General features: G+C 36.4%; 1 protein-coding gene and 2 long non-coding RNA genes across 5 annotated transcripts; 2 read left to right on the plus strand and 1 right to left on the minus strand.

Moving 5' to 3' along the window:
- Positions 1 to 7,844: 7,844 nt before the first annotated feature.
- On the plus strand, positions 7,845 to 9,144 carry LOC143583896 (uncharacterized). Its single transcript, XR_013144260.1, has 2 exons — positions 7,845 to 8,182; positions 9,072 to 9,144. It is a non-coding gene; the product is annotated as an uncharacterized LOC143583896 (long non-coding RNA).
- Positions 9,145 to 10,875: 1,731 nt separating this feature from the next.
- Positions 10,876 to 13,123, minus strand: LOC143583897 (uncharacterized). Its single transcript, XR_013144261.1, has 3 exons — positions 12,866 to 13,123; positions 11,064 to 11,112; positions 10,876 to 10,964 (listed from the first exon to the last, which is right to left on the minus strand). It is a non-coding gene; the product is annotated as an uncharacterized LOC143583897 (long non-coding RNA).
- Positions 13,124 to 17,457: 4,334 nt separating this feature from the next.
- On the plus strand, positions 17,458 to 23,961 carry LOC143583881 (B3 domain-containing transcription repressor VAL2-like). Of its 3 annotated transcripts, XM_077066067.1 has the most exons (13): positions 17,458 to 17,595; positions 18,198 to 18,344; positions 18,961 to 19,042; positions 19,137 to 19,238; positions 19,322 to 19,833; positions 20,314 to 20,410; positions 20,479 to 20,653; positions 20,745 to 20,821; positions 21,597 to 21,953; positions 22,027 to 22,076; positions 22,159 to 22,272; positions 22,974 to 23,041; positions 23,121 to 23,961. In XM_077066067.1, exons 2-13 carry the CDS (start codon positions 18,220 to 18,222, stop codon positions 23,723 to 23,725), a joined length of 2,364 nt encoding a protein of 787 aa, XP_076922182.1. In that variant the 5' UTR covers positions 17,458 to 17,595; positions 18,198 to 18,219; the 3' UTR covers positions 23,726 to 23,961. The 3 variants fall into 3 exon arrangements, with proteins under 3 accessions (XP_076922182.1, XP_076922181.1, XP_076922183.1); XM_077066066.1 differs by having other exon boundaries at positions 17,458 to 18,344; XM_077066068.1 differs by lacking the exon at positions 17,458 to 17,595 and having other exon boundaries at positions 18,266 to 18,334.
- Positions 23,962 to 27,623: the final 3,662 nt, after the last annotated feature.

A 27,623-nucleotide genomic window follows, 5' to 3' on the forward strand; every position in this document is an offset into this window, starting at 1 on the left:
AAAAAAAAAAAAAAAAAACTCTGCCGAGAGAGGGATGCGATGAAGTAGAAATCGGCCATGTATCATCAATATTCGAGGTAATTACTAATTAGATGTGTAGATTATCAGTCATACATCGATGTAGGGCTTTGTTTGTTCAAATTTGAGGATTATATTTTTAATCAATTTGAATTACTACAGCTTTTGAGAAGCAGGGAGCTTGTGTTTTTAGATGAAAGGAAGTTTAAGGCATCTGTTCACAGGTACCAATTTGACAATATTCTTTCTGTATATGTTATCTACTACATATTTACTTTTTTCATACTTGAAATTTTGGTCTGCGTTTGCTTTCTTGTTAAGATTGGAGCGATAGTAAGGTTTTTTCTTCAACATTCGTTACTTTAAGGAAATGGTGACAAATGAAGAGTGGGATGAGGTGGAAAAGTATTTTAAGGCAGTTGACCACGTAATAAAATTGGTTGCCTCCAGTTTAGTTATTGAAGAAACACTAATCGACCCCGGGCAGATTACGGATAATCTGGGGGTTAAATAGATGTTTCCCACGAGGGGTTAGACCCGGCAAAGATGGTTCTTCTGATAACCTGCAAAACAGACAGCGTGAGCTCGTCACTGAGAAGGGGGGGTACCTCCTTGTGACCACCCTCCGGCGTGAGAATCAGACTAGATTGCTCTTGAATATAAGTGTATATTAAGAGATTGCTAGAGCAGATATCAGGTATATGATATAAGATACAAGATGATCATACCATTTGGGGTATTTATAGCCGAATGTAGGTTTCCAAGAAGGTATAGCCGGCTGAATAGTATTCCTGTTCTACCAACTGTGGCCTACGCACGTGCCATGCTGGTAGTTGGTGGGTAGGCAGCGGCTGACAGTGACCAGGCCTGCTGTGTACTATTCCTTTTCCACCAACTGCCGGCTATGCACGTGGTATGACAGGAGTTGGTGAGTAGGCAGCGGCTAATAGTGACATACAGTACAAGAGCATGCTGCTCGCCATACTGTTGTCGATGAGCTGTCGTATCTCTGGTCAGATCTTTTGCCCATACCTCGTCAGGTACAGTACAAAAGATCCTCCAGTATCGTACGGACTGGCTTATTTGGGCGGGAGTATTCCCCCTCCCGCCTTTGTGCGGGATTGTTCCCGGCTTTGCTCATTCCTTCAGGTGACTACTGAATTATTGAGAGCTAAGTGCCTTGTGCGTGTAGCCTTGCTGCGCGGGTGGCCTTCCCTGATGGCTTGTATCCGCAGCTGCGGGAACAGGCGGAGTACTTCACCATTGGGAGGCATTTCCTGCGGGAACAGCTTGCGTACTGCGCGTAAGGACGTCACGTCTCTGAGCATGGTGGGTCCTGCGGATCCAGTTGGTTTCTGCGCAGACGTCTCTCTTCAAGGTGAGTCCTGCGGGTCCAACTGGGCTCTGCTGGGACCTACCTCTTCAAGTCCCCCCAGTCCAATGTTCTTCTCATGAATGTTTAATAAAGTGAGGTGAACTTTTGGACTTAAGCAAAGGGTTTAGTTTTAAGGTTTTCCATGGGGATTCTTCCCGCGGAAGTCCTAATGTCACTTGCAGAAATTCCCGACTTTCCTGCTTGATCTTTGGGTATGATGCGGGTAGGTCTGTAACCTCCTCGCAAGTCAGGAGCGTTGAGTCCCACTTGTGTAGATTCTCCATGAGGTTTTGGTAGTTTTGAACATAGTGATCAATTATGTTAAAACCACCAATTCCATCTTGGAGCTTCAAACAATGTAGTTCTCGACGGTCCCGCTATGCGGGGATGTTATTCCAGTTTCCGCAAGCATTGCCCAGAAGATCCTTCTTGGTTTCAATTCCCTGCGGAGCGCTAGGTATGTGAAGGGTTTTGCCTTGACACTGTACCCGCACTCGTCTTACGGTTACTTTACTTCCCAGGTATTCCTGGCGTCAATTCCCTGCCTTGTTTATTTCACGCATATTTTGTTTTAACTTAGCAATTTCTTTAGTACTTAGATAAGTTAAACTTTTCAACGTGGTAGATAATAAGTTAAAGTTTTGCGTCCTTTTTCATGATTGTGCGGATAAGACCGTCACTTGCACTTAGGATGGCTAAACTTTACCTATATCTGACCTGCGTGGAAGTTTTCCTCATCTTTTCCTTTGAAATTTTCTAAGTGTTTTGAATAAGTTAACCGTTCGACGCATGGTTGTCAATAGGTTAGTTCGGTTTCCTCTATCATGATTTGTGCGGTTAGGACCGGCACTTTCATTTAGGGGGATGACCAACGTTTACCTATGACTGACCTGCGTGAAGGTTTGCCGTTTTTTGGGTTTATGCGGGTTTTGCCGCCTTCCCCACGCAACGACTTTCCCCGTAATTATGCGGTGAATACCGGCATATCAGTGTTGAATAAATTAACCGTTCGACGCGCGGTTGTTAATAGGTTAGTGTTCAGTTTCCTCTATCATGATTCGTGCGGTTAGGACCGGCACTTTCATTTAGTTGGATGACTGAGCTTTACCTTTAACTGACCTGCGTGATGGGTTTACCGTTTTTTGGGTTTATGCGGGTTTTGCCGCCTTCCCCACGCAACGACTTTCCACGTAATTATGCGGTGAATACCGGCATCAGTGTTGAATAAATTAACCGTTCGACGCGCGGTTGTTAATAGGTTAGTGTTCAGTTTCCTCTATCATGATTCGTGCGGATAGAACCGGCACTTTCATTTAGTGGGATGACTGAACTTTACCTTTAACTGACCTGCGTGAAGGTTTGCCGTTTTTGGGTTTATGCGGGTTTTGCCGCCTTCCCCACGCACTGACTTTCCACGTAATTATGCGGTGAATACCGGCATCAGTGTTGAATAAATTAACCGTTCGACGCGCGGTTGTTAATAGGTTAGTGTTCAGTTTCCTCTATCATGATTCGTGCGGATAGAACCGGCACTTTCATTTAGTGGGATGACTGAACTTTACCTGTAACTGACCTGCATGAAGGTTTGCCGTTTTTTGGGTTTATGCGGGTTTTGCCGCCTTCCCCACGCAACGACTTTCCACGTAATTATGCGGTGAATACCGGCATCAGTGTTGAATAAATTAACCGTTCGACGCGCGGTTGTTAATAGGTTAGCGTTCAGTTTCCTCTATCATGATTCGTGCGGTTAGGACCGGCACTTTCATTTAGTTGGATGACTGAACTTTACCTTTAACTGACCTGCGTGATGGGTTTATGCGGGTTTTGCCGCCTTTCCCACGCAACGACTTTCACACTTATGTATGCGGTGAAGACCGACATATCCGTATGGAAAGTTCATAAAGTATAAATGTAAAATCATCAGCGTCAATGTGATAAGGAGAATCATTTCCATTAGAAGTGGCTCTGGGCCTTTTCTTTACAAATTTGGAATTGATCTACATGCAAACTGTGTAATTGATCTCCCTTCCATGTTGTTGGGATGGGAGTGCCATCGAGCCGATATGCACCTGGTTCGGGATCTCGTTGTTTACGCAGTATGTAGTCTCCAACATTGAAGCTGCAATTTTATTCGTGTTTTCCCCAACTGGGGTTCTACACGCATCAGCCTGCTCAGCGTTCGTTACGCCACGAGGTGCGCGAGCGTCCCATCTCTGACAAATGCTTCGACGATGTCCTTTACGTCTGTGCATTCTTCAGTGTCGTGGTCTTTTATCCTGTGAAAGTCACAGTATTTGCTCCGATCAGCATTGTGACGATGTCGGATTATTGGAGTCTTTGGCCATGGGAGCTCCTCAGTGGCGAATATCTCGGTGACGCTTTTGGTGAGTGGCGTCCATCTGTTCTGGTTCGACTGTACGTTATCCCTTCCGCCTAACCGATGTTGCAAGCCGGATGAGGTGTCAAAGTTTACCCTTGACTGCCAAATGCCTAGCTTCCGCTTTTTGTTTAGTCGGGCGGTAAGGACGTTGTCTTCTCTTTTTTCTGGGTGTAGAGGTTTGTGCTCTGGGGGAGATCTCTACCCAGTTGCTTCTCCGTTTCCGCAAAGCGTTTAGCTGCTGTCATGATGGCATCCCATGTGGATGGCATGCCATCCTTACCCGTTAAGGTGCGGATGAGCTCTGGATCGTTCGCGCCCTGGATAAAAGCAGCGCGAACAAGATCTTCGCTAATATTACCCAGACTTAGCTTCTTTGAGTTGAAGCGAGTGATGAAGTCTGGCAAAGATTCATCTTTCTCTCGAATGCATTTGAGGATTGTCCATTGCTCTTCGGTATACTTTATTTGTTGGCTGAAGTGTTGGCTAAACTTCTGCTGGAAGTCTTCCCAAACGTAGATGTGGTGGACCGGTAGACGATCGAACCACGCTCTAGCTGCCCCAACAAGCGTCATTTGGAACATGTAACACCACGTAGGTTCCGTCCAACTACTGACGGTTGCCCCTGCTATGAACCTGTTCAAATGATCGTTTGGATCAGATATACCATCGTAAGTGCCGATGTTGGACATCTGTTTGGCACTTTTCGGGACGATTGCTTCCGCAATGTCCCTTGCAAATTTGGACGTTCCCGCCTTTGCAGCAGTTGGTGTAAATGTTTTGGAGAAGTCACGTGGGTTTCCACCCGCGTTTTTTGGTTTGAAGGTTTCTCCAAAACGCCTTCTCGGTTGGGAGTCCGTTTCCTTACGCTTCCCTTTCGCCCTATGACGAGGGTTTGCGTCACTATCGGATTCCTCCGAATCATCGTCCAAGTATTCTTCGAATTCCTCAGGCTGTTGGAGTGAACGTAAGCGTTCATCCAACTCAGCTTGGAATTCTTTTTGACGTGCTTACGCCCACGCTTTAACTTCATCGAGTGTTTGGCGGGGGAGCCTCGTTCGTTGTTTCTCTAACTGGGTATCGGTGAATCCCAGTGAGCGATTATTTACTGTACTTGCCCCAGCTTGGGTAACTGGGGTAGTGTTCGTAAAATTTACTGTACTTGCCCCGGCTTGGGTAACCGGGGTAGTGTTTGTAAAAACTGTGTAGTCGCCGGTATTCCCCCCAGTAGCTGGGGTTGTGGTTACCGGAGTTTCTTTAACCATCTTTCCAGAAGTTTGAAAAAACTGAAAAGAAATGAAGTTCTAGCTTTTATGCACGGATGGCGCCAATGAAGAAACACTAATCGACCCCGGGCAGATTACGGATAATCTGGGGGTTAAATAGATGTTTCCCACGAGGGGTTAGACCCGGCAAAGATGGTTCTTCTGATAACCTGCAAAACAGACACCGTGAGCTCGTCACTGAGAAGGGGGGGTACCTCCTTGTGACCACCCTCCGGCTTGAGAATCAGACTAGATTGCTCTTGAATATAAGTGTATATTAAGAGATTGCTAGAGCAGATACCAGGTATATGATATAAGATACAAGATGATCATACCATTTGGGGTATTTATAGCCGAAGGTAGGTTTCCAAGAAGGTATAGCCGGCTGAATAGTATTCCTGTTCTACCAACTGTGGCCTACGCACGTGCCATGCTGGTAGTTGGTGGGTAGGCAGCGGCTGACAGTGACCAGGCCTGCTGTGTACTATTCATTTTCCACCAACTGCCGGCTATGCACGTGGTATGACAGGAGTTGGTGAGTAGGCAGCGGCTAATAGTGACATACAGTACAAGAGCATGCTGCTCGCCATACTGTTGTCGATGAGCTGTCGTATCTCTGGTCAGATCTTTTGCCCATACCTCGTCAGGTACAGTACAAAAGATCCTCCAGTATCGTACGGACTGGCTTATTTGGGCGGGAGTATTCCCCCTCCCGCCTTTGTGCGGGATTGTTCCCGGCTTTGCTCATTCCTTCAGGTGACTACTGAATTATTGAGAGCTAAGTGCCTTGTGCGTGTAGCCTTGCTGCGCGGGTGCCTTCCCTGATGGCTTGTATCCGCAGCTGCGGGAACAGGCGGAGTACTTCACCATTGGGAGGCATTTCCTGCGGGAACAGCTTGCGTACTGCGCGTAAGGACGTCACGTCTCTGAGCATGGTGGGTCCTGCGGATCCAGTTGGTTTCTGCGCAGACGTCTCTCTTCAAGGTGAGTTCTGCGGGTCCAACTGGGCTCTGCTGGGACCTACCTCTTCAGTTATGAAACTTCTGAAGGTGATTTTACAGAGTTTGCATATCAGAGAGCTTATGAGGCTGAAGATGAGTTTGCGATTCAGGGCAGCACGAGTCATCACATGTTAGTAATATCTTTCCTGTATTATTTAAATGTTTGCTTTTGAATGGGTTGTTTTGGATGTTAAAACAGTTGCAATGCATCAACAAAATGTTTTGCATTCATTTGTTTGTCATTAGCACATATACATGTGAATCTGATTCTTATATGCTATTGTTTTATGCTACAGTTCTTGAAGACATTCTTCTTGTTTCTATGATAATTAGGTGCGCCACGTCTCACTTGTATATATCACGCCATCCTTGTTAATTGGTATAGTGTTTGCATACATCTGAAAGTCACTTTATGCAAGAAACTAGATATATACTGTGGTTATATACGTTTCATGATCATACTCCACACACTAAATTTTATAAATGATGTAAAGAGTTCGCATGAAATCGTGTTTCAAGTCAACTTAAAGTGATCTTATATGTGCTGGATAATAAAGTTGGTCTTGTGGTGACTTGAAGATGGTTATCTGTTGGAAAATGGGCTTTTGGATCAAGAAGACAGTAATGTGATCCAATGTAGTGCTGAATCCATGTTTCTTATATGCAATTTAAATACGATTGATCAGCTATAGAAGCACAACCAAATACTTTAATTTGTAAGTTCTCTTTTAAACTGAATTATGCATATTTACCATATGGCCAAAACCATTTGACCCGTTTACAGTTTTCATCAATTATGTTGATTCGAACCAGAATTTTAACATGAAATACAAATTGGTGTTAGAGTTAGAACTTTATCAAATTTTTTGTTTTATTATCTAACTCGTCAAAAGGTTTAAAAAAGAAGCTAAGCTAAAATAAGGAACAAACGAGCAATTCGTAAATGAAGGAACAAAACTAAATATAGATGAACGAACTAACTGTGCTAAAATAAATTAAAAGTATTACAGGCCCGGTTTAGTTTTCTTTAATTAAGGATAAATTAGTTATTACATCTTTCGGCCTAAAACAATTTGGGCTACACTATTTATTACAGGCCCGGTTTAGTTTGTCTGGTTCGATCGAATTTTTTTCAGAGATGAATATGTTTGAAACCAAAATTGAACTGGAAATTTATTTTTTGGGAAAATAAACTAAACCCACAGCTATGAGTTGGTTTCGGCTGATTCCGATTCGACTTTATATTTTTCTTTGTCGCGTGAGTTGCATAACAATTATAGGATACTGATAGGGTTTGAGTTATCTTCAAGTGGCTCTTACATGTAAGTATGTGCTTCTTTTCCTCTTTGTAGTTTGTTTTCATCTATTTAAATGGCCAGGGATTGGCAATATCCGATGGAACCAAGCGTTTTCTAGAGGCCAGCCAGAAGAAAGATGAGGTATACCTCTGTTGCTTGAATCTTTATGTTACTTCATTTTATTACTATAATAATAATAATTATTATTATTATTATTGTTACTATTATTATTATCATACATTCCTATGGATCATGCTATACATAATGTTTGTTTGTGACTGAATTAGATGGAAGTTGTGATCTAAGAAGTTGAAGTTTGCTGCAGAAGCATTTTGCTAATAACTTTTTTTGAACGCTTCAGTTTAAGGTTTGCACATGTCAAATATATTAAACGTGCAACATATCTAGATTATTTAATGTATCTCTTTGAAGACTGAAAGTATTCTGGTAAAAACAAAGCAACTGCCTGAGAAATCATGAAGAATGCTGGTGTTCCAACCGTACCAGGAAGTGGTTGGCTATTAAAGGTAGTTTAGTTCATTTACATTTCAATTTTTTACTATATTTTAATACAAAGCCTTTTCAGTCATATATTTTCATTGTCCTATTAAAGCATTGAAGAAGGAATCAGGCTAGCCGATGAGAACGGCTTTCTTGTGATGATTAAGGTCAGCTGTAATATAGTTTCTAAAAATAGATGCATATTGAATATATTATACTAAACTTTTATGACTTATATAAAGTGTAAGTGTTCATATAGGTTTTATGATTTAAAAGCTACAACAGGTGGTAGAGGACGTGGAATGGGACTTGCAAAAGTACGTGAGGAGTTTGTGAAATTGGTGCAGGTGTGAATAATCAAAGAAAATGTTTTATATGCAAGGGCACTTTTGTAATTATGTGAATATGTTATGGTGTCGTTAGGAGTAAAATGTTCATGTTCTCCTTTTTTTTTTGCAGAGAGGAAGTGTTGCTTTTGAAAAATAATATTGCATTTAATGAGGCTATAATTGTTGAGAGAGGGCCAGGGATACAAGAAATTCAGAATCAAATTGTTGAGGTAAATAAAGTTTTCAAAAATCTTGTAGTTTTGGTTAATGGGCAGGAATAATGAGATTTGTTTTTGTTTAAATTTTAGATTGATTGATTTGTAAGGTTTTTGATTTGATTATTTTTGGGTTGAGGCAGGTTACTTAACGGCCAAATTATATTCCTTCGAGTAAATCAAGCAACTGAAACTAACACGCGAAGCTCATTCTTAAAATGGGGTGAGTGCCCTTTCTTCCTGAACCGATTGAAAGGAACACATCATTGATTCCAATTGAAAACGAAACGACACCGAAACCAAAAATCTTAACCCAACTGAACCCATTAAAATTGGATTTGGTCTACTGCATTATCTGTAAGAGTTTGAAAGATTTGACTTGTTTGCCCTGGTCTTTGTTTGGGTTTGTTTTGGCTCATGTTCATGAGTTAATCTGGTTGTTTTGTTGGATGTCCCATCAGTTGTAAACAAAGGTATTTGACATTGAAATACTATTTGTTGGTCGCAGTTACCTTTTTAACTTATCACATTCAAAAATCATGATTTATGTATATTAAACACTTTTTTTAAACTTAAATGTATTAAATTATTTAAAGAGCCTTACAACGTCATTTAATTATAGGTATGATACTTTTTAAAAGAAAATTACATTGCTTGAAAGTTTTAATTTAATTTGCTTCAAATATCAATAGGTTGCTTGTCTAACATGGTCTGGTTTAGATATGCCACACATCAAACCTAACTAAACTATAAATTTTGGTTTAATCTGCTATGGTTGAATTGCCCATTGATGAATTGTTTGGTTCGATTTATGGTTTTTTCCTTTCTGATTTGTTGAATTTTTTTCTATATCCTTGTAGCAAATATATTTTATGATCCCCCCCCCCAGTTCTTTTGGTTCCGTGTTCTGTAACACATATGCTTTATTTTACTAATGTATCAATGTCGCTCTTATCTAACGAATTTAATGTCCTCGCCGCATCGCGCAGGTTTCCCACTAGTATATATATATATACATATACATACATATATATATATATATATCACACACATAATAATATTCTTCAAACATGGCCGGCGACAAATACTCATCCCTCCCCCTTTCGCCCCTATTGTTGGCTGGGGGCGGTGTTCCAAACAATTATCGCCCCATTTCGCCCAAAATAATCGCCCACTACACTAAGCCTTATGCTGACTTGAAAATGTAATGCAACGATTTCATTCTAGGGGGAAATTTATGTATTTGGTAAATGTATGTTGTTTTATTGTCACCTTTGTCGATAACAAAACGTATGCGCATAATTTTCATCAATTACCCATGTAGTAAACGCGTCTCAAGCTTAGGATTGCTTTGTAAATTGTCGGTTTTGAATGAAAAATGCGTACGAAACATGTAGAAGAAAATTTTGTTCATTCTAAGAAATCCTAAATCATTAATCAATCAACACGCGCAGACACTCTTCTCCTAATGGCCTTGCTGCTGCTATGGAAGAAATCGGTTGTCATGCCACGGTTTCTCTGCCCGATTAGTCAGTTAAAAAGTAGGCATATATGGTTAATCTGTGTTAATTTAATTGATTCTTCTTGTCTTGAGTGAGTTTTGATAAATAAATAAGTTGCAGCAGCAGGTTTCTCGTCGTCCGTGGAAGAAGAACCAGAAATGAAGGGTGTTTTCGAGGCGTGGGCTGCTGAACATGGAAAATCGTACAAGACGGATAAAGAAAAGGAGAAGAGGTTTGGTATTTTTAGAGAGAAACTGAGGTCCATAGAAAAGCACAACTCGTCCCACAGTGACGCCTGCAAGAAACAACTCACCAAGTTTTCGGATAAGACCTGGGATGAGCTTCAGAGTATCTATTGTCACACCCGACGACGCCCATATCGCAACTGATGCTGCTTATTAGTTAGTTGTTTAAGGATTTATATATCACTTATTCAGTAATCACTCGTTGCTGTTTTTGTATGTTTACTCGTGTTCTGACTGGCAGATTTTGTGTTTTTATGGAATGGTTAATGTTTAATGATTTTAATGTTAGCGGTTTCATTTACTGTTAGCGAACAACCATCTGGATGGGTAGAGGTGTCAATGGGCAGTTTGGGTACCGCCTAACTGGTCAGTTTTTAGAACAGGTTGAAATAGGTCGGTTGGGTTGACCCACAAACACTGTATATTCTTCTTTGAAAACAACTTACAACGATAGACACGTTAACTATATATAATGTTTTTTTAGATTTGAAGGCTTTATTCGCTGTCCCACGAGCCACCCCTGCCTAGTTTCGCAGTCAAAAAGGTTAAATAAACGAAGGAAACAGGTCTAATGGGTCACACGAATCAGACGTCCATTTGTACTTTTAAAAGCGTAAAACATGCCAAATCGAAGTTTTTATATCATATCTAACACCCTGGTAACTCACTAAAAGAACAATTGTTGTACACACAAAGTTCAGAATTACAATAAACATAGAGAAGCAGAAAATGCATATTAGTCTTTGACCAAAAGTCTAGATAAATCCATCATAGTTACATTCATAATGCATAAAAGTTAAAACAACATCCACAATCCAACATGCTGCTCCTTATCAATCTGCATAAAGATAACTAACATGAGTTATTTTACGAAACACTAGTTCCGACGATTAATGAAAAGAACAATCGACTCTAAAGCCTAAACTTAGCCGAGTACCTTTTGGTATGCTTCATCAAATGTCATAATTGAATTTTCGGCTTTTCATCTGCACAAGAAACAAACAAATACATAGACAAATAGGAGTTAAACTTTTAAACATAATAAAAGATGCATGATTAAAAAAAACCTATGAAGATTATAATTGTTGTCGGTCAACGTTAGATGAACATGCCCCGTTCATGTTCGGTTATGCGTGTTTGCGTTCGTTAGTTGTCATTCGTTTATGTTTGTTTATATTTTTGGCAAACGAGCATGTTCATTTTCTAAACAAATGAATCATTCTTAACGAACAAGAATGAACACAAAAGTTTCGTTCGATTAGTTGTCCGTATTCGTTTTCGGTTAAAGTTAAACGAACGAACCTGAACATGTTTCCGTTCGTGTTCGTTCCCATTTGTTTACCTGCATATATTTGACCGATATGACCCGTTTGAGGTCAAAGTCAAAGCATATTATGGTAGAGCTCGGGTCATTGTTCATTGTTGCGATCCTAATAACAATACTTATGAGGCTATAGAAACCTGGCCTATTAATTGTATTGTGTAAGCTTATGAACCTAATCAGATCCAAAAGTTGCCTCATTTATGTTATGATTATTATTATATCATAATCCAACTTTGATTCCATGTGTAAATGTGCTTTGTTTTTAATATTATTTTCTTCTCAACCCGTGTAATTGTGATTTTTTGAACAGCCATACCTACTTGACATGATTTTTCTTTTAAGGTTTGAAAACAAACATGTATAATATAATATAATAGTTTTGATATAAGATTCATAAAGAAGATTATAATTATTATGGGAAAAGTTAACGTTCAAATTAAATTAACGTGCATTGTGAGAATCAAGTAGACTAATTAATAATTACTCAATGATGCAATTACATAATTACTCTACTTGTATGTATAATTACTCTAATTGATTATCACAATTAGCACGTTAATTTCATTTGTATTTGATCCAAACCCTAAGTTAGGGGTGTTCATGGCTCGGTTTGAAACCGCTAAACCGGCCATCGGTTTGGTTTTGCGGTTGGTTTTTTTTCTTAACTTACGGTCGGCTGGTTTGAAAATTTCCAAACCGTAGTGAACGGTTTGAACCGAAACCAAACCACATAAAACCGGACCGTATGATTTATTTATATGTATTTTTTTAATATTTCATAATATATATATGTGTGTGTATAAATTTATAACTAGACATATATAGTATTTTGTATTATATACATGTGTACATACATGAACACTACTAAATACGTATCAAAATATTGATAGTAAAAAAAAAAAAAGGGTGCTAAGCCCAAATCGAAAATGCAAGAAACTTTAATTGGCCTTTTATTTTCTTAATGAGATTTTAAAAAAGTAAAAATCAGTTGTTTGTCAAATTATATAAATTATTATGAGTTGTACAATATTAACATAACATGAATTATTTTGGACATTTTGTATAAAGACCGAACAATCCCAAACCATGAAACCAAGCTGTTATAAACGGTTCGGTTTCGGTTTACAAAAATCAAAAAGCGTTACTAACGGTTTGGTTTGGTTTGACCTAAAAACTGCGAAAACCGAACCGTGAACACCTCTACCCCTAAGTCACTTCCTCTCCTGAAAAAAAGATGTGAGAGTTTGGGTGGAGACGTTGGTTCTGAAAAAAGTTTATTTTGTAAGTCATACTGATTAGACATTAAAAATATATTGATTTTTCCCCGATAACCGAATTATACCATCCATCCATCCATCCTTTAAAAGCAATGCATAATCAATAATAATAATAACATGAAACAATTTGATCTAAACCATGTCGTCCATGGGCCGCAAGCGCCCAAACAAGCCACGACGCTCTACAGGGGTGTAATCGGCGAACCGGTAGAGCGCAAACTTGCCCATAGAAGCATCTGGTGAAAGGTTGTGAGTTCTAACCTCCAGAATTGTTGTTTGAAAAGCGAAAACCTTCGCTCTTTCTCTTCAAGGCTTTCGTACACTTTGTCATGATCAATAGCCCATTCCTCGAATATAGCCTTCACGTCATCATCAGATACGTGCCGTGGCCGACGGTAATCTAACATAACATAACATAACATAACATAACATAACATATAATTTAGGTTAATCATGCATACATACATGCATATACATATACATATACATATACACGTATATACCTCTTACTGACTGGTGGTTGTGGTTGTTAATCCACAATAATCGCTGCAAGTGGACTACAACTGGTGATGATTTCTTACATACCAAAGCCATCACAAGTCCAAAGAGAGTGAGAGACAGTAAATGAATATTAACCCTATTTATCTTTTATCAAAATAACCTACTCATCCACCCACCTATAGTTATAGTTAGCGGTGTGAAAAATATCCAAACCCAACCTGAACCCAAATAAGCTAATTAGGGTCGGGTTTAGTAGAGTCAAAAAATATTAATTGGCCGAATTGTTAATATGGTAGGGTTTCGGGTTCGTTTTTGGAAAAACTTCGGGTTACCTGATTATTGTTGATAGTTAACTTCAAATACAAAATTGATTAGTGTTTATAGCTCAAATCTTTCGTTGCCAATATCCACCAAATATTCAGTGGGGATCGAACATGGGTTTTCACTAAGAAACCTAAACCTTTCTACCACTCGGCCTTCTCTTTTGTTAGAGGGGAATGAGCACTAGTGTGGGTAAGGTTTGGGTTGTTTACCACATGACAAACTCACTCCTAACTATGTGGGTATTTTGCTAAATTACAATTTGTGACAAAGGTTTACGGTGTGTTTACATGACCATTGGAGTTTTTTGAAGAATTAAGTATCCATTAATAATCAATTTATTACATATAAAGAGTTAAAGACAATTAACTAACTATTCACCACATTTATTCACTCAAACATTTGTTTCTTTTAAAAAAAAATTATGTCCAATATAAAAATGAATCATTCACTGTTTTTATATATTTATATGACATGACATCTACTTTTTCTCTTTTCAATGCGTGTACTTAGACTGTACTTTTTTGTTTTAAAATTATTCTTTATAAAACTAACAAGCTTTAAATATCATAATTTAAAAACATTACACATAGATGATAATAAAAATAAACACATAATAAAAAGTTAAACATAACTAAAGATATGAAAATACGTTAATAAACGTTTCAAAGGATGTTCCACAGGAACAAACTCATCCTCCCAAATGCCATAAGAATCATCAGAATTGCGCCCATCCGCCCATGGGTAATGCAAATCCCAACTATAATTTACGCACATACAGTGATCCAGAGTTACATATCCAATCTTCGTGTATATGACTATATGAGTGCAACGACAAATGTTGCAATACCCATACTTAGGAGTGTATATGACTATATGAGTGCAACGACAAATGTTGCAATGCCCATACTTAGGAGTTTCATTGTTGGTAGAGTCTGGAGTTTCATTCTTATAGGAAAAATATTGTTCTTGAAATAGTGCATTAAAGTTTACACAATAAGAGCAGGCTATACCTATTGTATAGGTTCATATATATCATGTTCAACTTTATTTTTTGGTACAAATAGTATTCAACTTAAGCTATTGTTTTGACTAGTTTACTAACATAATTAATTTTACTTGTATTTTGTTTTGAGTTAATGGCCATTTTTTGTCCATGTGGTTTGCTACTTTCACCACTTCAGTCCAAAGCTAAAAATTTTATCAATCTAGTCCTCATAGTATTAAACATTAGCCAATTATGTCTCATCCGTCTAACGATATCCTGCTATGCCGTTAGTTTAAGGGTATTTTGTCTTTCTTCTTTTTATTTTGAGTTAATGGTCATTTTAGTCCCTGTGGTTAGAAACTTTTGCCACTTCAATCCAAAGTTTGAAAATTTGTCAATTTAATGTTGGGTTTAATTCAGTTTATAAAGGTCGTTCAGTTCAAGGATCTAACTAGCGAACACTACCTACTCGCCTAGTCTCCCGTCATTACCATGGTGCCACTGAAATTAAATAAAGGGGAGTGGGAACTGAACTCGGGTCACATGAAACACCAAGTCTATCTCTTACCATTCTACCACCAACTCCTTGTAATTAACTAAAACATGTGAAATGAGTAATGCCTCTAAATGTCCTTCAAGCATTACAACTTCCAATCATATATGACATTACTGTAGTAATGTTCATGCCTCTTCATGCCCCTATAATGTCGCAATGGATGCTTTTTGAGCGTTATCAAATCTTTTAATACCTTGTAAAAGTATTACCAATTTGTCCTCATCTTTAGCCTAAGGGTAATGGGACTTGGTTGAGTCCCAAGTGATCCAATTAAAATCCGACACATAGGCGATGACATGTTCCTAGATCAAGCCTCATAGGGTGTAGTGGGGCTTGATTGATCCACCCCCAAGTTTTTAATCCACCCCATGCTCAAAGACTTGTTCAAGCCCCGTGGTCCGGACCACTTGGGTCGTCCACGCCCCGGTTCACTTGTGTGGTGTAGTGGTGTGTGCGAGAAACCTATGCAGCCACCTAGATCACCCCCCTCAACCAAGCCCCATTACCCTGCCTTATAATTACATTAAAAACATATTTTTCTCTTTTTTATTTAATTTAATAATATATTTTTATACATTTATCATTATAGTTTCCCTTATCTCTACTCACTACTAATTTCAACAAATATTAAAATCTAAAATGAGAGCAAACAAGTGTTTTCCAAACTTACAAAAAATTCATTAATTTTTCTATTTTCTTAACTCACAATCACTCTTAATCTTTTCCTATAATTTATAAAATCCACTCACAAAAATTTAATGGATACGTTAGAAATGCTCTGATACATTATTTTAATTTGGGCTTTCTTAAGTTTTGTGAACCATAATGTTGGTGGTTTTCCCGATCTTTAAAGATATGGGGAAAAAATCATCATTACTCCACAGTGGTGGCATATGACAGGCAAGTGTTGTAAAGTTGAACATAAACTGACATACGTATGTTATTATAAACAGGTAACAACCTAAGTACCAACCTAGACTTAACAAGCAACATGCGTGAAAAAGGATGATGGTGATGTGGTTTAGTATTGTCACTACTATTGTATGCATGGGTTCATAATATCATCATGTTAAAGTTTATTTTTTGTACAAATGGTATTAAACTTAAAACGATATTATTTGGAATGATCATTAAGTAATGTTGTGTCACATCTGATCAAAATAGTACCAATGGCAATGGGCTTTCCTATTTGATGAAAGTTTTTGTATAAATTGATAGGTTGAGTATAAATATAAATTCTTCAAAAAATAGCAAAAGTTTGTACCAGTTTGGTCAACAATGGTTGAAGCATGTTTAAAATACTCTCTTAACTTAAGTATTTAAGAACCATTAGTTTAAATTATTTAAAAATTTGGTGGTTTAATTATAATTGATCAAAAAGGCAAAAATAGCAAAAGTTTGTGTACTCGTTGATCAATTTGGTCAACGAAGATGTTGGAAATAGTCATTGATATTATTATATCTATTAAGATAAAAGAATATCTATATTCAATAAATTAATCCATAAAATCACATCTCAACATCTCGGAATCATCAATACATACCCAATTAATCATCGATTCATCGAAAAAAAAACAGATTTGGATGGTTAATCGATCAATTTTTTACTTTTTTTCACGAAACCTGTTTTTGAGCATTTTATGAGCGTTTAAGGTTTTCGGCTAAACGTTTTAATATTTTTGCATCTGAGCGTCTCGCGTACCTATCGTACGTTAAGGCATTATCGTACAATATCTCGACCCAAGAAAAGTAACCCATTGCCAGTTTATGTTTACCCGCCACGTCTTTACATATATTTTTAGACTCTCGTATGATTAATTAATTAATGACATTAATGTTTTGTTTTCTGATCGTGTATGAAGATTTTCGGGTTAGTTAAACAAGTTTCTTTTTTTTGAAAGATCAACAAAGCTTTATATATAACTAGCCAGAGGCTAGAAAGATACAATCACCAAATTTTACAATCAACCCCAAAATAAACACCTACATAGCCAAAAAACAAGTAAATAATAAAACACCCAGCATCGAGAATCACACTTCCAGACCCATTTACACCTCAAATCTCCTCCATTTTTCCCAGGAAATGTTAGCTTTCTTCCCTCGGTTCTTAACCCACAAACAGCATACTATTAATCCCGATATCCAATATTATTATTTTCAACACAATACTAATATTAACCTTGAAAGTAATTAGTCGTAATAATAATAAGTGGTAGACCAGCCTGCGCACAAACACACTCCTATATATATTGCTGTGCCGTAAAGCGTCGTGCATGCAACTCTTTCTCTCTCTTTACTATTTCCTCTTAATAATAACTTTAAGCATGCACTCTCTCCATTATTATTATTATTATTATTATTATTATTATTAATGCTTCTAACCGCCGTCAACAACCTCCGGCCAACCAACCAACCACCGTCTGCCACCGTCAACTTTCAATCCACCACTACCACCAGGTCAACGTTTGCTTTGACTTCACAACTTCACAACAACACAAACGAGTAAGTTCGATTGGCTGATTTTATCAATTTTATCAATTAGGTTTAAGTTTATTAAATAGATCTGAATTCGGTATAGTTTTATGAATTCGAGTGTTAAGTGGATAGGTTTTGAAGGTGTTTAGCTTCTGTACTGTTTTATTTAGGTCTAATTTTTTATGAACTAGGGTTTTTAATCGATAAAATCAGGTCTGCTTTTATCAATTAGGTGAATTGGAGTGTTGTAGTAGGTTAGTTTTGATAGATTTTGAAAGTATTTAGCTTCTCCTGATTAATCGGATTTGAATTAAGTCTAATGTTATGAATTAGGGTTTTTTTCAAATAAAATTAGGTATCTAATAGATCTAGTTATATGAATTAAACTGTTGTAGTAGGTTAATTGGATTGATTTTGTCAGTTTTTTAGCTTTATCTGTTGAATTGGATTTGAATCAGGTCTAATTTTTTGAATTACGGTTTTTAATCGATCAAATTAGGTCTGATTTTGTCAATTAGGTCTGGTTTTATGAATTGGAGTGTTGTAAGAGGTTGATTGGAAAGATTTTGAAAGTATTTAGGTTTTACGATTGAAATGGATTTGAATTTAGGTCTAATGTTATGAATTAGGGGTTTTTTTTCGAACTGATGTATGCGGATGGAGTCTAGGATATGCACGAATGAGCTTTGTGGAGCTTCGTTAGTGGCAGGTGAAGATTTTATAAAAGGTTGGGCTTTGCGATCTGGTGATTTTGCAAAACTTTGTGGTAAATGCGGGTAATCCTAGATCTCTTTGGTTTTCAGTTTTCAGTTTATGTTTTTTGATCTGAAGGTGGATTTGTTGTTATTTTATTAAATCAATTGGATTTACTACTAGCCTGCAGTTACTTGATTCCCTAATTTTATACTGTTACATTAAAGTTTACATTCTTTTGCATATTGAAACATGAATAGACCAAACTGTGACTGATTTTAGGTATTATTTTTGGAATAGTGAATAAACGTACTTAACCTATCTTCTTGTTTGGAAGAAAACTTGTTAGTCAGAATCTATCTTCTTTTTTTATTATCTGTTTTAGATTAGCATATCCTACGTAGGGTGAGCAAAAACAGAACCGTTAACTGAAAAAGTTAGCCATAATCGAACAAAACCGACGGTTATGATTAAGTGAAAATGATTAACCGACCATTCGGTTATGATTACGCTTAATGTGTCTTCATTAACCAACTTTAACGGAAATCGAACCGAACCTTGTATGTTTGTGTTTGTGTTTGTGTTTTTCCAAATTTTATCTCTCGATAACTGGAACCAAATTGAACCTTGTATATCATATACTATTTTCTGAAAGTTTTGAATAACCTGTTAACACTCAAAAGTTATATATTGTTACAGTACTGCTTATGAACAACTAGCATTCTGTGAATTGTTCCATCAAGAGGACACTGGTTGGAGAGAGTGTAGTTCTTGTGGGAAGGTAAACATGTACATAATAATAATAATAATAATAATAATAATAATAATAATAATAAATTGTTTTGGTAATGCTCTAATAATGTTTGCTAATTCAGCGACTCCATTGTGGATGCATTGCTTCTAGTGCTTTCATTGAATTACTTGAAAACGGTGGTGTAAATTGTGTCAACTGCTCAAATAGTTTCAAACATGACCCTGTAAGATCAACTTACACAAGTAAAAAAATATGTGTTAAAAGTTTAAAACTTTCAAATATTGATATATTTTGTGTTACATACAGAGCACAAGTGATGATAAGCCTGAAGAGTGTGGGATTTCAGTAGAAAATAGTGTTGGAGAAATTCGATCATCAACAAAAATGCTTAATTATGATGACGATGCATCCACATCACACATGAAACAAGAAGAAATTCAAACATCAACATCAATATCAATTTACAATACACCTTCTGAATCTGCTCATGGACCAAATGTTAAATTAAGAGAAAGTACAGGGATAAAAGATGTCCAAACAGAATTAACTATTGGCTTGGCTTCTTCTTCGCAAAATCCTGCTTTTGAAGACCGGGAATTGAGCAAACCATATTCTTCCATGCAACATGGGCCTTGGGCCCACCATATATTGCCCAAAGTGCCCAAATCCATCTTTCCTCAAGGATTTGATGCAAATTCTGGTATGAGTTCACAGATACGGGTTGCCCGACCACCTGTTGAGGGTCGGGTAAAAAATCAGTTGCTTCCTCGTTATTGGCCCAGAATTACAGAACAAGAATTGCAGCAGATATCTGGAGAGTATCCTTTTCAGTTTTACCTGTTTGACCCGTTTACTTACGAAAATGTCGATTTGGGTTATGGTTTTTCTCTAACCAGTTAAAGGGAAATGGGTTAAATAGGTTGAGAGTTTCCCATTATAGTTCTTACAGTCTAATAATCATTAAATTCTTTATAAATGAGATTATAATTGTAAAATTAACGTTTGTAAGTCAATCCAACATGACCCAACCTAAAAGTTATAGGTGATAATTTTGAACAGTTTGCTTGTCAAATTAGTGAGTCGAAAGTCTCCCAAAGTGTTTTCATACAGTTAATACCTCTAAATCGATTTATTCAAAAAAACTGAATTATTATTTTAGCAAGATAGTTTGTTATACTCTTATGTTAAAATGGACCCCCAAAAAAAAGTGGACAACACAACCCGACTTGACTCATATTACATTTACATGTTTTGACCTGTTCACAATGTTATAATTTCCTTAATTCTGATTCTCTAAGTTCAAATGCGACAATTGTTCCACTTTTTGAGAAGGTTCTGAGTGCCAGCGATGCGGGTCGAATTGGTCGTTTGGTTCTTCCAAAAGCATGTGCTGAAGTAAGTGTACGCCATTAACTTATTAAAACTTTTAAGTGATGCTTGACTAATGTTTGACTACTATACAGGCATATTTTCCACCTATTTCTCAACCCGAAGGACTCCCATTGAGGATTCAAGATGTTAAAGGAAAAGAATGGTTATTTCAGTTCAGATTTTGGCCTAATAATAACAGCCGAATGTATGTTCTAGAAGGTGTCACTCCTTGCATACAATCTATGCAGTTGAAAGCTGGGGATACTGGTACTTAACTACTTGTTCTATACCCCCAATGTTATTAATTACCTTTATAACCCTGTAGTTTCTTATATTTGATTCTTTTGTTACTTTCCAGTGACATTCAGTCGTATGGAACCTGAAGGAAAGCTTCTTATGGGCTCCCGAAAAGCCTCCGTTAACACATCCGTTCAGGTAATTTACTTGCAGATAATATATCATAGATTAAATTACATAAATGGTTCCTGTTGTATGGCAGAAAGTATGAAAACAGTCCCTGTGATTCAACAGTTACTGTTTCATGGAGTTTTATAACATATTGTTCCCTTGCCTGTTAAGACTTTACTGCCCCTTTGTTTAGTTAAAGAAAAGACCATTTACTCTTTTGAAAATCTCACTCTTCTATAGTGTTACCAAAGAAAACTAAAAGAAAACATTTTTTACCTATAAGGACAATATAGTAAATTAGTTACAAACTTTAAAGACAGTGAGTTTCAAAATACCCTTTTGAAAAACTCACTCTTTTAAAGAATTACGAAATATATAAATAAAACTATAAAACATTGTTTTTTACCTATAAGGGCAATATATAGTAAATTAATTACAAACTCTAGGGGCTAAAAGAATGAGTTTCAAAAGGGCAAAATTGTCATTTTTCAGATTTTACCGTGGGGGCTATTATGTATAACGTATAGAATGTATAATCAGATTAGGGCCACAGGCTTATTAGGTTAATTGGGGTTCCTTTGTAATGTTTATATATTGTAAAGAACCGTATTGAGTAATAACCAGCTTAGTCTTTCATAATCTTACTTAACGGTCAAGGGACATATCGCTAAAAATTCCATAAAATGACGACTTCCATGATAAATGACATGTAGGGACTTCTTCGTGATTGCTGCCATGTTTATCTGTTATCTACCATGGAGTATTTTGCAACATATAATCATTTTAATGTTATTATAAACAGGATTCCCGTATACCTACAATGCATAGTGGTATGAACGCCATCGAGAATCTTTCAAACATGAACGATTACTCTAATCTTCTTCAATCACTGAAGAGAAACACAGATTCTCATCTAAACTTATTATCAAAAAACATGAACTTGCCTATTGGAGATTCCAAGTCGAGGGCAGATTCGTCATTTCAACCAGACAAAAAACGAAGCAGAAACATCGGGTCAAAAAGTAAACGATTACTTATGGAAAATCAAGATGCTCTTGATCTTAAATATACATTGGAAGAATTACAGGATATGCTAAACCCAGCCACTGTGCACCCGAGTATCGTCACCATTGAAGACCACGAATTTGAAGAATATGAAGTAAGTAATATTAATAATTTTAATTTGCGCATAAAATTATTCTTTATTTCTTCTTTTTATTATTTTTTGGTAGGAACCTCCAGTTTTTGGAAAGGGGAGTATATTCACTGTTCGGTTATCTGGGTAAGAGTTTAATATAATAATCCATTGAATCATTGTATTTTATATCTTTTTAAATATCATAATGTCATATATAACTATTCAGGGAGCAAGAACAGTGGGCCCAATGTGATAGCTGTTCAAAATGGCGACGGTTACCAGTTGATTTTCTTCTTCCTGCCAAATGGACATGTCAAGAAAATATATGGGACGGGCCCAGGTTATTATTATTATATTATTGTTATTATTATATTATTTTCTTTTCATTTTGTTTAGGCTTGTAAAAGAACTGAACGAACAAGAACACAGTATGTTTGTGTTCGTTCCTTTAACTTTAACCGAACGAACGATCAAATAAGAACAAGTAAATGAATGGGGTTTTCTTGTTTGTGTTTGTGACTACATTTTTTAAAAAATGAACATATTCATTTAACTTTAACTGAACAAGCGATCGAACACGAACAAGTAAACAAACGGAGTTTTCTTGTGCGTGTTTGTGACTACATTCATTAAAAAGTGAACATGTTTGTGCTTGTTTATGTTTTGTTAACAATATAAACGAAACATAACAGAGTTAAAACCAGTTGAAATTAATGTAAAAAACAACGCGCTTGGCCTAAAAACTTACAAAAACTAGATTAAGTTGTAATGGGCCAAAAAAGAAGTTAAATGAATATATTAACGAACGTAAATGAAAGAACGTATATGAAAGAACTTAAACAAACGTAAACTAATGAACAAAGCAAACAAATTTAAATGAACAAAGTTAAACGAATGTTCATGAACATAAATGAAAAAACAAGACACATGTTCATGTTCGTTTGTATAAGTGACTGAACAAAATTTTTTGTTCATATTCGTTCGTTTATTAAGCAAAAGAACTTTTTGCCGAACTGTTCACTAATGAATTGCCATTAGCAGGTTTTCTTGTCTCGCACCAGATGAATTAAACCCTAGAGAACTCGAGCAGCTTCTCGGGATGATGAAAGGTATGAAATGAGCATTTTTGTAAAAATGGCATATGTGTTTGACTCGTTTGACCTGCTGACTTTTTTGTGTCTAACTTAGAATATCACAAGTGGAGGAATACCATGAGCCATAAACCAGACCAAGAACAGGGACCGAGTGGACCGAACCAAACTGAGCCATCGGTTGCAACCACCACCAAGCACCCAAGGCATCGCCCAGGCTGCTCATGCATAGTCTGCAGTCAACCGCCAAGTGGCAAAGGCAAACACAAGCCCAACTGCACATGCACCGTCTGCATGACGGTCAAACGCCGCTTCAAAACCCTAATGCTACGCAAGCAACAACACCAATCAGAACGCGAAGCCGAAATTGCAGAGAAAAGTCAACTCAAACTGGGCCCCACCACCAAGGAGTCAACGGAAGTCAAACAGTCAACTTCAGGACAACTAGACTTGAACATAGATCCTCATCGTGTACAAGACATTCACGCATCGAGTACACCCCATGTAAGCATGATGAGTCTTCTCCAAGCCGCAAATCAGCCACTCGAGACATATATGAAACAAAACGGTCTCACAAGCTTGATATCCGAGCCACAGGCTAGCTCTGGTTCCCAACCATTGCCACAAGCTACCTCGGGTCCTTCACCTACGGTTCAAGAGGATGAGCCTCAAAGACCTAACCATAACGATAACGGTTCGTAAATTATGTCCACTTGATGGAATATTTAAAAGGTTTTTCATAGTTTTGGGATGAAAAATTATATCTTTTTTTCCTACTTTGTGAAGTTGATGTGTTTGTTGTTGTACAATTTGAGTGAGGTGTTATATTGTTATGTTTAGCCACAAGTTTATGTTTGAATATGTAACCTTAATGTTGTATAACATATGGGACTGATTCTTTGCATGATATATGAATTAAAAGTGTGTTACAGTTTTAACTTTTTTTTTTAGTTTTGATTAGTAGAGGTCTCGAGATTGAATTCGGTTTTCACTGGTTTTCTGTATTTAACACGTTTGTCAGTGCAAATTGTGTTTTTTTTATATCATTTTACGAATTTTAATTAATAAGATTAATTGTAATCGTTAACTTAGCCGTGTAGGCATCTAATCATGACCGTTGTGTTTCGACTAATGATCGCATATTAGGGTAAATGCTATATGCATGATTTTGTATATATGTGTGCTATTTTGCTTTCTTTCAGCTGAAACTTGTGATTTATTAGTGATTTATTCCTATACTGATCAAGCATTTCAATGGTTAAAGTCGATGAGATGGCAAAATTATTAGTGAAAAGATGTTTATTCTTTTGATTTGAATCGTAGATGACGACTATTTTAATTTAAATCCAGTCTCATCACTTTGATCTCAAATAACCTTTATATAATTTTTATAATTGTTTTCATTGATTCCGAGTATATTATTACCGTACTTTTTTTAAAGAATGTTTTAAACAAAAGAATATCTTGATGCACTATCTGAAAACGACGCCCAACCTACAAATAATGGGTGCATAGACTATAATGGTGCGGGCAAGTTGCCTAATGCATGAACGCACTATGTGATTACAATAGTTCATCCAACTCGTTAGGATATCACTTCTAAAACAACTTGTATATTACCAAAAAGGTTTACCCTCACCCTAAAATACGTGTATGCGTCACATCTTGGATCTTTCATATGTTTCACAAGCAAAAATCACCTTCTACGATAATCACCCTTGTATTAGCTTCAACATTTCAGCTTTTCGGATTTAAGGGCCATACAATATAGTTAACGATGGTGTAACAAGATCAACATAGTGGTGACATGCTAAAATTCCTTCACAATATTCATCTAGAGCCCGATTTTGAATATGCCGATTTTTTTTCTTCAAACTTAACGATTTTGAACGATTAGTTTAACTTCCTTAGTGAAAACGTGTTGATCATCGATATTATTAATTCATGTGTTAGCATAATTAGTCATCTACTCTCCGAAAATTTGGTCCAGGTTTATATTTCCAAATTAAGACCGGTTATTTCATAAGAAATTTAACATTTTTTTATGCTTTCGGTATCATTTTTATTATTTATACCACATTATAAGTACGTTTTTATAATATGCAGGCTTATCATGAACCTAAAAATAATATAGAAATGATCAAAGATTTTTTACTCAATAATGACAAATAAAAGCAAATGGTATTAGTATATGTTTATATTTTGCATTAAGTAAAAACAAGATGTTGAAGTAACAAATAGCTACATTGGATGCTAGCTTATTATTTGCTCTATAGTGCTTGTATATATGTATCAGCTTCACTCTCATTCATGTCTTTCTTATTCTACCCTGCAAAATAAGTTGAAAATGTCATTGTTACAATGCGTAAATGATTTTCTACGTACCGCTACTAGAAAACTGGGCATTTGCGACAACAATTTCTCTCTCAAATGGCCTTTTATGACTAATTTGCAAGATTATACGGTTCTTGCAAGTAAAAAACTATATTGATCGATAAATTTACGACTAAGTTTTTATTCACAAGTTTTAGTTACCGTTTATGTAATAGTGATTATATAGACAAACGTATATTTAAGTTATGAATCTGTTAATCGCAAATCGATCACTAAACTTTGAACATACCATGTGTCCAAAAACATACGTTAAGATTAGTTATTTGTTGTTACGTTGTAAAGTCTATGTAACTATATACAATATACTATTCATTCATTTCAGAACCAATAATATATTAAACGGCAAAAACCATATAATGCAATTCTTACATTTTTCGGCATTTTATTGATGTTATTGCTAATATTTCTCAATATATTATTGGTTTTAAAATAAATGTATACGCCAAAATCAGTTATTTGTTGTAAAGTCAATGTATATACAAAACATTCATTTCAAAACCAATAATATATCAGAATTTCAGGAAATGTATATATAATGCGCTTCTTACATTCTCAACATATTATTGGTTCTAAAATAATCGTCTGAATGTAGCATTTAGTAAATGTAGTTAAGAGTAGAATAGTACGTTGAGCAGTTGAAGGTAGGGGTGATCTTGTAAGGAATATGCACATCACATTTTTCCGGTAAGTCACCAGCTTATTGAACCTTAATCCCAGGGAGCAATTTCGACGCTTGTTCCATGCACCGGCAAGCCATCTCCCTATCCGGTTTGGTATCCGCATCCTTGTATAGTAACCTAACCCCATTGCAACACTTTGTAGGAACCTCACCTCCTCTAATGAGGTAAGTCGTGCATGGAGTTAGACTACTCACCACTAATTTGCAAGTCACCCCGGTTTCCATTGACCGTGGTATGGTGGCAGCCGCCATGATGGTGATGAGGGCTGCCACAAACGCCGCCTTGGGTCCGCCTGCCATTGGTGTGGTTTTAGAGAGAGAGAGAGTGGATTAGGGTTTTCTGAAGAAAAATGTATACATTATATAATGTGTGACTATGAGAAATTAAGGTGTTTTTTGCATGTGTAAAGAGAAATTTTTGCAAGAAATTACTTGTAGTTTTGCGTATAGGATTCTAAAACTAGATTGTCACTTAACTCAAAAAAGTAATCACCTTAGTAGATTTTAGGTCAACTATAAACTAACAATATAAATGATAATTCACATATGTAAAAATATTATATGGAAACATCATAAAAATAGGCATATTGAACCATCTTTTTATCAAAATAGTCACTGAATATTATTAGTCTTTTAAAATATAGATATATTGAGTTTGAATCAAATACAAATAAATTAACGTGCTAATTGTGAGAATCAAGTAGGATAATTATATATATATATATAGAATAATTATGCAACTACATTATAGAGTAATTACATAACCTCGGTTTGTAACGATACTGTTCAGTTATCAAGACTTCCAAGAACTTTATATATATATAACCAATAGCATATCCCCTTATCAAGATCTTATGCAACATTACCATCTACATATGTAAGAGAAACATTCATGAGATCGATCATAACAAAATTCCAATCCAATACCTTAGAATCATTCAAGTACTTAAAGATCCATTTCACAACTTCGTAATGCGATTTTCCTGGATTTAAGCCTCAAATCTTCTCACCGCACTAACAACATATATAGCCTAGGTCGTGCATGCATGTTACACACTATTAGATACATCATACATGAGACTTTCAACCGCATTAGCACCATATCCCCAAGGTCGGCTCAACTTCTTTAGTGGCCTAAAACGATGCGTAAAATCGAGGCCTTATTTTAAAAAAAGTTATCTTGCTTTCGCTTCAAATAAATCAAGATATCATCATTTTTTGTAAATACATAAGTAATACAGTTCCTCACACCTTTCCTGACTTAATTCAGTCTACATGTCGCTTAACTCACACACATTAATCCAGATCTCATCTTACAAATTATCATTATTAGTTTTGTTTTGAAAATTGAGGTCTTAGAAAGTGAAGGCCTAAAGTTCTAACTTAATTTTGTTGTTCCTGGAGACATATCCCATATATCATTACTTGTTTCTGATGTATCCCTGTTTGACACATTGAAACATTACTTAAAATTACCTGTCACTTCATTGTAAATCGTTTGGATGTTTCTATGATATTAAAAGATAA

Source organism: Bidens hawaiensis, unplaced genomic scaffold, assembly GCF_021521415.1.
Source record: "Bidens hawaiensis isolate Kalapana, Puna unplaced genomic scaffold, B.hawaiensis_p1.1 tig00032715_1, whole genome shotgun sequence".
Taxonomy (NCBI): Eukaryota; Viridiplantae; Streptophyta; class Magnoliopsida; order Asterales; family Asteraceae; genus Bidens; species Bidens hawaiensis.

Bases quoted from the DNA above. Each gene is read 5' to 3' on its own strand.
- LOC143583881 (XM_077066066.1), top strand. From the start codon at position 18,220: ATGCGGATGGAGTCTAGGATATGCACGAATGAGCTTTGTGGAGCTTCG. The intron at 20,654-20,744 runs GTACTTAACTAC...GTTACTTTCCAG, and splicing joins GTTGAAAGCTGGGGATACTG to TGACATTCAGTCGTATGGAA. The intron at 21,954-22,026 runs GTAAGTAATATT...ATTTTTTGGTAG, and splicing joins ACGAATTTGAAGAATATGAA to GAACCTCCAGTTTTTGGAAA.